At 38.5% G+C, this 15,068-nt stretch overlaps 1 protein-coding gene across 1 annotated transcript; it reads left to right on the top strand.

Annotated features, from left to right (window-relative positions):
* The first annotated feature begins 5,584 nt into the window (after positions 1-5,584).
* LOC124879081 (oocyte zinc finger protein XlCOF19-like) lies at positions 5,585-12,399 on the top strand. Its single transcript, XM_047383390.1, has 2 exons — positions 5,585-5,799; positions 10,956-12,399. Exons 1-2 carry the CDS (start codon positions 5,688-5,690, stop codon positions 11,810-11,812), a joined length of 969 nt encoding a protein of 322 aa, XP_047239346.1. The 5' UTR covers positions 5,585-5,687; the 3' UTR covers positions 11,813-12,399.
* The last annotated feature ends 2,669 nt before the right edge of the window (positions 12,400-15,068 follow it).

The raw sequence follows: 15,068 nt of genomic DNA, 5'->3' as shown, positions 1-15,068 counted from the left end.
CTAAATTGCCCTTAGGTGTATGAATGAGTGTGTGCGTGGTTGTTTGTGTGTTGCCCTGCGATGGACTGGCGACTTGTCCAGGGTGAACCCCGCCTCTCGCCCATAGACTGCTGGAGATAGGCACCAGCTCTCCTGCGACCCACTATGGAACAAGCGGTAGAAAATGACTGACTGACTGACTGAATTATTACGTGTTATTTGCACAATACTGTACTTTTTACTACACTTTAAATCGACGTCTGACCAAACTTTAAAACTGGATCATTTTAGGAAATGTGGCTAATATATAAATCAAGATGAATACAGAGGAATCTGTTTGATAGATACAGGTTTTACAAAATGTTGGAAAAATACGGTATATAAGTTATCATTGTTTAGTTTAAATCATGTTTATGTCTGATGTTCTACTATAGTTAAGATGATTCCTATGATTGCTTTTTTAGTGTGAAAAAGTGTTTGTGGAAGGTTATCGAATGCGGTCTGGAGTGAATCACTCTCTGGACATGAAAAGCTTCTACCATATATGGGAATGACTACTCTTTTAGGTTGAAATCTCTGTAAGAATTGGCTGAACCAATTCCCACTTTTTGCTTGTAGAAATGCGAGTTGTAAATAAAAGGCTGGTGGACGGATTCTCCCTTTGTGAGAAGGAAGTCACTGTTCTGGCAGAGGACTGTTTCACCCTTGCAAGTCAAACTTGGTTCACTTGTGTCTTATTTTACACTTCTCTGTGTTTATCAGCTTTCTAACACAAAATATCTTATTTAGATTTTCTGCCATCATGTCCAGTGTCTAAGAAACAGAAATAAAGACCTTTTGATGCAGAGACATGTTGCTTCTTTGTCCCTTCCCCTCCAAGCTGATTTGTTACAAATTATGATCATCTGTGCTTGAATTTTCCACTTCATCATATTGTCACAGTTGAAGGTTTGTTTTTGTGATGCAGTTGCAGGAAAGCACCAGAAGTGGCCAGGTAATGTTTAGGCAAAAGGTTTATTGTGGAAGGCATGGTGGGATATGAGGACATTTGAAATGATCTTTCTTGCTGGCATAGATGGTAGATATCTCCTCTGTGTTGTTTCTGTAAGCAGGTTAAATGATCTCCAAATGATTATTGTGTGCAGAGGTGGAAAGATGGAAGAATCCACAGAGCTGCGATGCCTCACCTCACAGATTGCATCTGTTTTTTGTCACATAATTGTTTCGGGCCATTAAAAGAATTAAAAGCAGACACAAATTAAACTAAGTAAATGATGATTTTATTTATTAAATGAAAAATATCTATGGAATTTAAGTCATTCAGAGGTGAAACCTGCTTAACCTAAGTCTGCTTGAGGTTAAAGTCTTAACTAATGGCCTGATATTCTCCTCGCAGATTTTCTGATAGAGTGCATCATTCATGGTACCATAAATTAACAGCAAATCATCCAGGTCCTCGAGCAGCAAAGCAGCCTCGGAGCATCACACTACCACCAACACCACATTTGGCTGGTTGTATGATGTTTTTTTTTTCTTTTTAATTTTCTCTGTTTACTTGTATTCACTGCAGTTATCTTGTATGATCAGTAGGCATAGGCTTTTCATCTTCCAACTGCACAGCAGTAATATTAAAGTCTCAATCAGTGCATGAATTACACTGAAATGAGTGGATTTGATCTGTTTTGGCCATTTGTTTGTTTAAACATTTAAATGTAACATTAAATGACATCATAGATGGAAAAACAATCCAGTTTTTTGGAAGAAAAACAGGCATATTTCCAGTCAGATCCAGATTCTTTATGATGTTCATAGACTAGCTATAACTTCCATCCTTTTTCTTGCCTTTTACAAAGCCTGTGGCTCATTGATCTTAGGGTTCAGTTACAGTTCTCAACATTATTTGTTATTTCAAAAGTATTTCCCAAGTGCCATTCAATTAAGCAAATCATTTTAAAAGTTTTTCAGATGTTCTCGGTTCATTTTGGACACACATTAAAAGCAAAATTACTGCACAAAACCATCAGGGTTCAACTTAATGCCTGACTTATTTTCTGTCCTTTTTAATTTAGCAGTGAACCAAGAACTGTTTTGCAATGGTGTGCTTTAGCTTTGTAATGTTCAAAGCTTGTAAAAATCTAATAAAAACTGAGGGTTTTCTTGCAACATGTACACAGAATTAGAACTTCAGTGAGCGGTTTGAGCTGTCAGTTGATAAAGCATTTCACCAAAAACAATGGAAATCAGTTTAGATCTGAGAAACAGAGATGTTGGTACCCACAAAGCAGGAGAAAGATGAACCAAATGATCACAACATTTCCAGTTATCAAAAACTGGAGTACAAAATATCAAAAAATTCAAATATTGTCACACAGATCAGAACTGGCTCGGCAGAGGTAGGAAGACAAAGATCAAGACCCTGGAAAGAAAACTAGGGATAGATGTCTCCAAAGACCCCCAAAACAACTGCCAGGACATTAATGAATGACTCAGCCAAGTCAGGAACTGTAGTCCCAAAGAAGACCATCAATAGAGCTCTGCACAGGGATGGACTGTGTGGAAGAAGACCAAGAAACATTCTACTTCTGCAGAAGTTCAAGCTAAGCTGAAGTATGCTAAGGACAGCCTAGAGAAAGATTCTGAAGTTTCTCTTTAAGTCTGATGAAGTAAAACTAGAGCTCAATGGCCATAGATGTCTGGAGAAACAAGGAAGATGCCCATAAGGGAAACATGGTGGTTGCTTCAGTGAATTTGGAACTGGAAACTTTGTGAGGATTGTTGTAAAATGGGAGTGTTTGCTCTCTTTCCTCCCTGTGCACCACCGGGTCCGTTTCTCTCCAGTTCCGAGACCCAACCAGTAAAACCAGCAAAGTATTTACCATGTGAAATAATGAGAAATGGTTCAGTATAAAATCAAGATTTAATGCCAAAATCATCAGTGTTCGGAGTATACAATTGAACAGATACTGAGTGACATTCACCTTCGGTACCGGGCCCCCCTCAGCCCATCTTAGGGATGAACCGAGAGGAGCAACGAATGGAGCGTGAGTCCTGCTTTTATCTAAGCCTGTTCTTAACCCTCCTAAAGGTCATCCTCTTGGATCAGTTTATCTTTGACTATGTGTTGCATCTTATGTGAAATCAACAGTTATGTTGTGTGAGCTGTAGCAGTGAGCGGTGCTGCAGATAAGCAACAAGGGCAGATTATATTATTTATATTTATATTATTTAATTATGGCAGCAAAGAGATGATTAGAAAAGGAAACAGAATCATACATCCATAACAGGATGGAAGGAATAGTGAAGAAAATAGGTTAGGTGAGGATTTTAAAAGAAAACAGCAGAAAAAAATGGATTTCTGGAGTTGCATTGTTTTCCAATTTACATCGTTGCTGGTGAAGAACTATCTTCAGTGGACATTATTGACTAAGTTGCACTTGAATGCCAGTGAAAATATGTTGGGTGACCTAAAGACAAAGGTCCATACCAGAGGGTCATTAAGATTTGTTACAGAAGAACGGGCTGGGACTCCTCAGGAGGCAAAGCAGAGACTAGTTGAGAACCACATCAAACAACTGCAAGCTATAATCTAGCAAAAACTGGACAAAAATGACAAACAGCATCAAGGTGGAGGCTAATAATTTTCATTGGTAGTTTTTGTAGTAAATTTATTTCTTGCTTTGTGTCAGTGCAATTATGTAAGTGTCCAAATAAACCAAGGATTTTTGAAATTTCTTAAAGGTTTGAAATGTGTTTCAGCCATAATAATTTTGTCCACAACTTACACATGATATATGACAGGGCTGTCCTATTTGTTTCTCTAATGTGCATAGTTACCAAGTAGCCACATTGAAAAACAGTCAGCTGAGAAGGATAATAGTCATAGGATGCGAAGTTATCAGGGGTTTGAAGATATGATGCCCAAGATGCCATCTTGTGTTTTGGTGATGTCCTTCTCGGACTTCTAGAAACACCTTTATTAAGCTCTGTCTTATATTTGCAAGGGCATTTTAAAGCCCTTTGTGGCATGCATCCACTTTTACCATCAAATTCTAACGCTGGAGCATTTGAATCCTTTCGTGCTCACCGATTAATCCTCCTTCACTGGAAATCTTTGAGACCTACGTCCATCAGCGCTGGATAAAAGCTCTTATGGAAGGGGCAGATCCACAGAATAATGAAAATTTGAGATGATTATGTTTATATTCAGTGCTCTATGAACAGATAACATATGTCTTTTTTCATTTTTTTATGAGCTTTGTTGCAAGAGGGATTTGTTTACATATTATATTGCACTATTTTACTAAAATTCTACTATATGTCTAATGTTTGTGAGTATGGGTTTTGCAAAAACATAATTTAATTATTTAGACTAGATTAACCTGATTTGATTTCAGATATACATGAAGCAAACAACAGCAGAAGTAGCCTACACATAAAATCAAATACAAAATTCAAACAGCAGTTTGCTATGATGACTATCTCAGAGGGGGAACAAATATCAGGAGCATTGTTCGCGAAATACTCAGAGGTGTTTCGAAAGACTGAAAGTTTCTTATATCAGACTCGTTTTACTTTTAGGTTTTCCTGGAACTTTATAAAGTGAGTAAACATAATCTTCAGCAATCCAAAATCACAACAGAAAGCTGATTGTTATTGCTTAGGCTTCTTTAAGAACAAGAACTTGAACAAGGTGACTGTTCGAGTCCCCTATTGTTTTCTAATAGTATTGAACCTCTGGTGGACTAACAGATACATGGGAAAGGAGAGGATGCAGGAAAGGGTGGATGATAAAATATGGTTATTTGCTGATGATTTATTAGTACTCATTCCTAAGAATACCTTCTCTGCTGGAGAACCTTAAAGAATATGGAAGAATCTCAAGATATCTGAATAATGAAATGATCAAGAAGTAAAATGTAATATAAAATGTATGACTGCCGGACAGATAATACTCCCAAACTGCAATGTTGCAATATGTTCTTTTCTGTCAACTGTAGATATTGCAACTTTACAACACCCTCTTGAAAACGTTATATTTAATGACCTTTAACAATTTTCCCAAAAACATTTGTCAAAAATGAGCAAGATATGTAGATTCTTAAAGTGCACATAAAGTGTTACTTTCTGAGATTTTTTTTAGTCCACTTCATGATATCAGACAGGTACTATTTAAGTGAATTCTTGGCTCTGGAGGGTAAGGGAGTTATAAGGCCTGGATGTGCCTGGTGAAACTGAACCAAATACATTTGTTTAATCTGGATAATGCCTTCACAGTCCGTTGTACAATCAAAAACAGTCGATAGAGCTGCTTCTGGAACATCTGTTTTAGAAAGGTATGATCGGATTTTCAGTAAGCATTTATTTTCCCTGAACTGTTCATTTTCATCTAACACTGTATCCATTTTTTCCCACTTTCACTTAAATAAATATATATATATTAATTTGTATATTCATATTTTGGTCAATTATCAATCGCGTCTAATTTTAATTGTCTACTGCATGTTCAAGTTTGCTTTAGTTCCACCAGATTTTTCATTTAGGTTAAAATTCATAGCGGAACCAAATCTAGTTTACAGTTTCTTCCAGAGCATCACTGGGAGAAACACATGAGGTCCAAACAGAGCACTGACAGCGTTAGCTTTGCTTCTGAGACTGTTAGAAGACGGGTTCTGGTTTGTAAGCAGATTATTTAAATATCTGCAGTAAAAATGTCTTCAGTTCAGCCTCAGAGAGCGTCTATTAACGAGCAGGAAACCGCTGCTGAAGAAAGATCCCCCGAGTTTAAAGAAATCATCGTCAAGTCAGAGGAAGACATCGATGGTAAGCGCAGCCTGCTGGACTTCACACGGACAGATATGGAAAAACAGCAGGACTGCTGTGTTTTTACTGTTGGGAGAATTTAGGTTCATATATAGTGGTTGTGGTTTAAAGTCTGTATTTATAAAACTTTAAATAATCAAGTAAATTGGACTACTGGCCCATTCGCTGCAGGCAGGCCAGCCCCACATTCCCAGAAAATACGGCAAAGCCCACAGCCAGGGAAGAGCGGACGCCACATTGGCTTCGTCGTCCAGGAGAAACGATACGTCAGCGCGTCCGCCATATTGTGAGGGGCAAGGTTGACGTTGAAACCAATACAAGCATCCTTGGAAATGAGTTTTCTATTTAAAAAAAACACGCTAACGTTTGCGTTCAAGAAATTTTACAAAACATATTTATCAATTTGTGTACTTGTAATGATAATTGAGACATCTACAATTTAAGATCCAACTTTGTGGCTAAAATACAGTTTTTTTTACTTCTGGTGATATAAGTAGATATGAATAATCCTTCATTATTTCTAAATGGGGGAATTCTGTGCATTAGCAAGAAAGTGACAGATGAAAGGCACAAAGATACACTTAAAATATGTAATAACAGAAAATTAAATTAATATATACAAAGTAATAAAATAAAACGATTAATAAACATTGCAAAGTGTAACAAGATAATGGAAAAACAGTAACAAGTGTACTTTTGTATGTTTGTGCAAAGTATTAGTAGTTGTTTTGCAAATACACCAAGGCATTTGATTTAATACAGACGTAATTATAATAATGGGACTTTATTTATTTCAATAATTCTGTCACGTATAGTTTTGGTGATGACTTTTGTTCACTTTACTCTTGCTTTTTAGATTTCAGATGTTATTTACATAAGTCAGCTGCTGGTATATGTATGTATGTGTGTATATATATATATATGAAGTTCATTTGTTTTAGTGACTCAATTCACGTGAAATACATAATATGCCCTGCTCATATGGGGGGGGGGACAATAAGGAGATGACCAATGTGGGGCGCTTCTCCCTTCACCAAAGAAAACAAGCTTAGCTCCTGTAGCTGTGAGTCACGACAGATGACAAGAGCTTCAAGGAGTAACTTTAGTTTATAACGTGCCACATTTAATTGTCGGTAAAAGTAATGACGTTGTAACGATGGAAAAAGTGAGATGTTTGATTACTCGTTACTGAAAAAGGTATCATCGTTAGTAACACCGCTTATTTAAACGCCATTATTAGCATCACTGGAGATGACACTAAAACACGAATGGTTTTGCAGGTGGAGGCCACATACATTTTTTCCCACCGTTTTTTTGAACTGCTTTTCAGTAGTTTTGCATTTAACCAGGGTCAGTGTCTCTACTGGTAGTATGAGGCGATACCTGGACCCTACAGAGGTTGCACAGGCAGTCCAACTCCATCAGGATGGCAGATCAATACAAGACATTGCCAAAAGGTTTTTGTGTCTCCCAGCACCATCTCAAAAGCATGGAGGAGATTCCAGGAGAGAGACAGTTACTCTAGGAGAGCTGGACAAGGCCGTTGGATGTCCTCAACCCATCAGTAGGAACAGCATCTGCTCCTTTGTGCAAGGAGGAACAGGATGAGTAGTGTCACAGCCCTACAGCGTGACCTCTGGCGGACCAATGGTGTGAATGTCTCTGACCAAACCATTAGGAAAAAACTTCATTAAGGTAGCCTGTGGGCCCGACATCCTCCAGTAGGCCCAGTGCTCACCTCCTGGCATCATGGAGCTCGACTGGCATTTGCCTGAGAACACAAGAATTAAGCTCAGCACTGGTGCCCTGTTCTTTTTCCAGATGAAAGCAGTTTCACTCTGAGCTCATATGAAAGACGTGGAAGGGTCTGAAGAAGCTACGGTTAACGTTATGCTGCCTGCAACATTGTTCAGCATGGTCAGTTTCGTGGTGGGTCAGTGCTGGTCTAGGGAGGCATGTCCGTGGAGGGACCACAGCCCTGTACATGATTAACAATGGCTCCCTGATTGAGGTATTGGGATGAAATCCCTGTCAGAACCTCTGCTGGTGCAGTGGGTCCTGGGTTACTCCTGGTGCCTGATAATGCCCAGCCTCATGTGGCGAGAGTATGCAGGCAGTTCCTGGAGAGTGAAGGAACTGGTACTATTGACTAGCCTCCATGCTCCCCTTGACCTAAATCCAATAGAAGATCTCTGTGACATCATGTTTAGGTCCATCTGACATCCCCAGGTTGCACCTCAGACTGTTCAGGAGCTCAGTGATGCTCCGGTCAAGATGTGGGAGGAGATGTGTTAGGACACCATCCAGCTCATAGGGAGCATGCTTTCACGTTGTTGTTGGGGCCATCCATTGTGGTCGCACATTTTGACACACGGAGCTCAACAGACGTTGCAGCTCTGACGTCACCAAGAGTGTAAAACTCAGAGGAGATGAAGTTTCGGTGCCATTTCCAGCCTGTCTCACAGGACAGCAACGGAGGCGCATATCTGGAGAGACAAAAGCTCGCAGGCAAACTTTTGCTCCACAAGGCCATTCCTGGAAGAGCTTGAAAGCTGAAAATCTGTCTGATACGAGAAGATCAGAGGATTTATTCCCCGATTGAAGACCACGCCGACACCCGGAGCTGCTGAAAACCTACAAAGGTTCTATGTCCAAGGAGATGAGTTTCCCTCCTTGTTGATGCAGTCGACTAAACGGTGCGTCATCTTTTCCCCTCCTGGACGGATGAGAAGTTACCGTTTTTTTTTCTCCTTAATTCGATCACGGACGCGGGATCCCCGCCTCCCCTCCTTTTTCTTCAGACCTGATCCATCCTCAACCGGTGGAGAGAAGAAATCAAGCTCAAAGTAATTTGGTTCTTTTTTATATTAAACCGGATAGTTGCATTTAGAGGTCTGGGCAGGATGAGGCATAGTGAAGGTGATTTATAATCACCTGTAGTTAATCTAAGGTATTAACTTGTTGCATCCAATACTGATGGAAGTATTTTATGCTGAGCTGTGTTTTGATTTGTCCGGCTGATCTCGAATCAGCCGGCAGTTAGAAGTCGGACTTTTTAAAAGTTTTTCATTCAAAGCAAGTCTGTACCTCGTGGTCTGACCCCTCCTTGTTCCAGTTTTATTGCTGGAGTTTTTCCACTGAGTTCCCGCCTCAGAGTTTATGACCCTTTGTTAAAGATTTGGGGCGATCAGCTGGTTGTGGCTAAAGGGGCGTGGCTTCACCGTTTCATCAGCTGATCGCTGCAAGCTTGACATCAGGACACCAGGAGGATTTCTCTCCCATTTAACCCAAGTTACACATTTTGTCCATAAAACTGCTGGTTTGATCTTCATAGACACTAAATGCATATATATTTTTTTCTTTTATTATTATTGTTAGGTAGTCATTTTTATTCCCTTTGTGTAGAATAGTGCTTGTTAGTTAGGTGATGGTTTTTGGACCAGAATAATGGTATATCAGGATTATTTGGCTTCAATAAATCTTCATATATATAATTAAGTGAAGCGTTTGTGTTTATTTCATGCAAGAGTGATTTATCTGTCAAAACAAGGTCAAAGTTCCCCAGCTTCAGTGAAGTGGTTGAATAAACAGTGACTGTTGGTGGTTTTGGTTAATAATTAATAATTATTAAAGAGCTTTGAGCCCATAATCACAACACCAGAGGACATCTCTGATTTCTATTCATAAGTGATGATTTTTGGTTAAGAAATTAATATTTTCCAGATTATGATTTTAAATTATAATTCTTGATGAATATTAATTAATCAATAATCATAATCCTTACATTGTCAGGCATGCATACAAGCATTATTATTATTAGTAGTAGTATAAAAACTGCTGAGTACCATTTTTCTTTTTTGTTGCAATGACATTTCAGCAAATTGGACTAGCCTGCCCTGTCACACCATTGTTAGGTTACATTTCTCTGTGACTTCAGATTAATGGTGCATTCAGACCAACCGCGATTCCAGCGAAGCAACATTTCGCCTGCAATTCACGTGTCCAATGAGCGACAACGCTCCGCTCCATTCACTGCGTCATGTAATAGGCCGACCTGGATTTTACGGAATCGAGTCAAGGTGGTCTATTTATGAAAAGCCGAACAATGCTGCTGGTTTTGACGTCTCTGGGTTCATCAGATTCGCCAGAGACGGAACCAGTTTGGAGAGTACCACCATCTACTCAAGGAGCTGCGTCTGGATGATGGCTGCTTTTAGCGGTACTTCTGTCTATCCAGGACCCAGTGTTAGGACCAGCTGTCCCATGTTGGGAACCAATCAGCCTCCGGGACACCAGCTACAGGTGCTGTATCCCTGCTGCAGAACGGCTGTCCATCTGTCTTCAGTGAGTAAATCAATCTCAGCTCAATAGAAGGCTGTGTGTGAAGGAAACGTGTGCGTCACAACTTCACGCGTGCCTTTTTGAACAGTCCTTTTTAGGACTAAATTTCAACGGCTTTTTTCAAAGCCACCCACATCCCTCTTATGAGCAAATCTTCTTTCATCCTATGTGTACATAAATGTTTCTGTCTGTTTTAATAATGTGATGTTTGTGGATTTTAGGTATTGTTTTCCCGTCTTTCTTTGTAGGGACTGGACTGACAGATATGCGACTCAAATTCACAAAAAAGTTCAGACTTTTCAACTCCAGTAAAATTCGCTTTCTGTCCTTCGCCGGTTTCGTTTCACTCTATTTGTGTTAATCGCGCCGTTCGCATCGCGTTCTTCGCGTCGCTTCGCTCCTGAATGTGCCTTTACATAAGGTTGCATAGTCCTCTCTGGGTTGATAGTTTTCCTTTTTATTAAACTATCAGGCATCCTGTTCCTGACACATTAACCATTCCATATTAGTTTGCTTATCCAGCATGATTTTTTTTCCCGTTTTCATCTGATGTGTTTTCAAATTGTTCCTTTAATTTTTTTGAGCCGTGTAGATTAATTTCAAACAGTTTTAAAGCCTTGAATTATGCTAGTTATGATGATTTTCTGCTTACAGCAAACGAAGACACGACATTTAAGATTAAAATATTATGTCAGGCCAACTAAAAATAAACTATTTTTAATACACAAATGTGTTTGCGTCTTTAGATGCATCAAGCTTAAAGTAAGGCTTTCTTTCATTCAGATTTGTGATCTTCTGTCTTTCTTCTCATCCAGACCTGCCACAATATTATGCCTGTAAAGACGACCAGCAACTGTCTAACCAGGAGAAGAAAACCAGTTTGGACATGGATGAAGCAGAATTTCTGCAGATGAAACGGGACCAAGAGGAACAAGAGCATCAACTAGTAAAAGACGAGCAGGGGGAGCTAGTACATCTGGAGATAAAAGAGGAAGAAGAGGAACTTTGCATCACCCAAGATCAAGAGGGTCTTGTGTTGAAGCAGGAGACTGATGCCTTAAAAAAGACTATTAGTAATAAGAAAAAATCCTCCACTAAATACAACCGAAACAATCTTGTCTCACAGAAGGTTCCTGAAGCTGAGAACCAGGACCAGGAAGAAAACAGTCCTGAAGGATCAGGATCAAAGAGAGATGAAGAACCAAAACAAAGTAAAAGCCTCTTGAAAACTCACACATTCAAGAATCTGTACTCCTGCAAAATTTGTGGCAAAATTTTCCCTCAGAATAGTCACTTGACAAGACACATGAGGATTCACACAGGTGAGAAGCCTTTCTCATGTGTCACCTGTGGGAAGAGCTTCAGTCAAAAAGGTAACTTAGCTTATCACATGAAAGGTCACACAGGTGAGAAGCCTTTCTCATGTATCACCTGTGGAAAAAGCTTCAGTTTCAAAAGTATTTTACTTATTCATGCAAGAATTCACACAGCTGAGAAGCCTTTCTCATGTATGACCTGTGGAAAAAGTTTCACCCAAAAAAGCAGTTTAACTTATCATATGAGAGTTCATACAGGTGAGAAGCCTTTCTCCTGCATGTTCTGTGGAAAAACCTTCAGGCAAAGATCTAAATTAACACGTCACACAAGAATTCACACAGGTGAGAAGGCATAAAACTAAAGCACCAGGGTGCTTTGCAACATAGCTGTTCAGAAGCTGAACTGATAAATAAGTAATCACAGATTGATTGTGTTTTCCAGATAAAAAAAATGACTCTAAAATACTAATTACACTAACATGTAATGTTCTGCTGCCAACTTCAACTTCCTGATTGAAAGGGAGGTTTACCAAGCGTACGGAACAGTGATGATGTTCGACCCTTCGTCTTCCTCTGAATATATCTTTCTTCATTGCTGTCAACGTAAGTCTGACTTGAGACAGTTTTCCAGTATATCCTTTCATCCAGTAAACAGACTGTTTTTGTTTAGGAAGGTTTAGTTTTAGCAATTTAGAAAATGTGTTGATGAAATGATTTAAAAGTCATATTCAAAGGTGACTTGAAACAAAAATGTCTGCAGGTTTTTCAGAACAAAATGGAGTAATTGTGATTTTTTTTCTCACAGGAAACACCAATTTCTGGTAGTTAGTAGTAGACCATACAACTTTATATAGATGCAAACATAACTGACATTTTAAATATGAATGTTTTTCTTCCTGTTCAGTGTTATAAATAGAAAAATAAACACTTGCTTGATGCCAAATCTTTAAGTTGTCTTTCTTTTTAATGGTGGCAAGTTTTGAACATAAGTTTTGATTTAATGTAAAATTAGTCAAATGTTTTATTTCAACATGATGTTGTTTAGTAAGTTTTTACTGACAAGCCAGCCTACGATTAACTAAGCACATTAAAGAATCAGCAGATCACCACTCTGCATCTCATCTCTAGCTCATGTATTTCTGTAGGCAGTCCAAAACCATGGTGCTGAGTTGATGTTCTTCATAGTGTTACAACTTAAATGTGTAAGTCATTAGAGAATGTCACCCCTTGAAACAGAATTAATCCGTCATAGGAGGCTGGCTTCCTGGTTTATTTCAGAGCTATTTAATGGGATTGAATTGACTATATATATGTAGAAATTGGATTATTTCTTTCTTGATACATATTTGTTGTGAATCAAACATAATTATGTATAATAAACCTGAAGTGATATAACGTAGATACTGCTAAAGCAAAAATCAAAATCAAGTTTGGGTGGTCTTGGTTTTACTTCTGCTTGGTTTATCAGAAGGAGAATCAATGCCTAATCCCCACATCATCACCTCTTTTATCTTGTTAGACTAATAAAATCATATTATACTTTTGAAAACTTTTTGTATTTCTCAGCTTTAACACTAAATATAATTCCAACTTTGGTGAATAGATTTGTTGATAGAATTTACTCCAATTTTTACATGCAGTTGCAATTAAAAGCGGAACCGTCATTGTTGACCGTTTCTTCCGGAGCATCACTGTGAGACATAAAATCCAAACTGCAGAAGCATCTTTGCTCTCCGTCTGTCTGAAGTTATTTTAACCCATTGTTATGTTGCTGAGTATTTGATTATCTGCAGTAGTGATGTCAAAATGAGGCTTTTTGAAGCATAGAATCATTTTGAACCATTGTGTCATAAAGTGGTTCACTACCCGAAGCTTCATTCAATTCCCTTGGGTGACATCTAGTGGCAATAGTGATTATTGCACCAAATGAAGCCCTGCAATGTGATGCACCTGATGTGTAAATAATAGCACTTATGTATGTATAGATGCATGTTGTACATATGTTTTTAGTAACTCATTAAAGATTCTGAGTAGTTAACTCATGAAAAAATAATAATTTAAAAACAATGTGAACTGTAGGGGATTACAGATGAAAAATAGCCATTAGGCTAATTCTGGCTTCTTAAACTTGAATTGTCATTTGTTTTATGAAATTCCACTGTCCCATTTTAAATAAATGACTGAAAGAAATAAATGAAGTGAACATTTTTGATTTGTCATTCATATCCATCCAGGGCTTATACAGGTCTAGGGTCAGGAAAAGAGCTGCAAAAATCTCTGCAGACCCCGCACATCCTGCACATAAACTGTTCAGAGTTTTACCTTCAGGTGGCGCTACAGAGCACTGATTACTAAAACCAGCCGCCACAGAGACAGTTTCTTCCCCCAGCCGGTTTCTCTGTTGAACATTTAATAGAGTAACAAAGTCGCAATTCCACCTTGTATATGTTTATATTGTATATATGTATTTAAGGACATAAAGATATATGCAGAATATATCTTATAACGCAAAAAGAAAAAACAAACAAAAAGAAACCCAGAGAGCAAAGTATACCGGAGTAAAATTCCTTGTTTGTTGTATGTATGACCCTGGCAATAAAGCTGATTCTGATATTTTCTTTGGGAGTGTGCTTGGTGTAATAAAGAGGGTGCTTGTGTTACTTCAGGTGTTTTTATTCAAGAAAAGTAATTTCTGCACAGTAGAAGGGCTCAAACGGTTTATTTTTTGAGACAATTTCTCCAGCTTTGGAAAATACTCTTTCGCAGGAAACAGAGGAAGCTGGTGTGACTAGGAACTGTTTAGCTGGGTGGTTTAGGTTTGGATACAGTGAAAGGCTGGGAGTCCTTCACTATGAAGTCCACAAGAGCTTCATCAAGCTCTTTCTTCCTGGATCCTAAAAAAAAATAAAGAAAGAACTTCATTTTAACTTGGAAATATTTAACTGTCATTCTAATTCTGGATGTATATCTATGTTATGATGACCTTGATTAGTGGTACGAGGCTGAGTGTTCTCGTGTTTGGCTCTGTAATGCCTCAGCATTGATGACATATTGTTATTATATGTCAGCAGCTGTGGGCAAAGCAAACACTGCACCTGTAAAACCAAGATAACAACCCGTTACCGCACCTCTTGCATAACAAGATACCATGACTATAACACTACTGCATAGTATAGGCTATAGGCTTTCTAATAAACACTTTGAATGTACATTACCTTATTAGGTGGCAACAAATCAAAATATTCCCACACTTGGGAACGCTTCCTAGATGGTTGCTTCCAGCGCTATAGAAAGAATTAGGTGAACAGAGGGGAGACCAGGAACCTCAGTTGATAACATATGAGAAAACTACAATGGAATGCTAGACGTCTGATAGCTAACGGACAGGAACTGAAAGGATATATTAATAAACTTGAAGAGAAACCAGAGGCGATTTGTGTACAGGAGACATGGTTAAAACCAACATTAGATTTTGTTATTAAAAGGTATAGTAGTATAAGAAGGGATCGACCAGAAGAAAATGTAGGAGGGTGTGCGATATTTATAAAGGAAGGAGTACAATATCAAATATTAGGAAAAGGTAAAGATTTAGAGTATATAGTTGTTGAAATT

This window comes from Girardinichthys multiradiatus, chromosome 13 (assembly GCF_021462225.1).
Source record: "Girardinichthys multiradiatus isolate DD_20200921_A chromosome 13, DD_fGirMul_XY1, whole genome shotgun sequence".
In the NCBI taxonomy this organism is placed as follows: domain Eukaryota; kingdom Metazoa; phylum Chordata; class Actinopteri; order Cyprinodontiformes; family Goodeidae; genus Girardinichthys; species Girardinichthys multiradiatus.
This window is presented reverse-complemented; position numbering and strand designations above follow the sequence as displayed.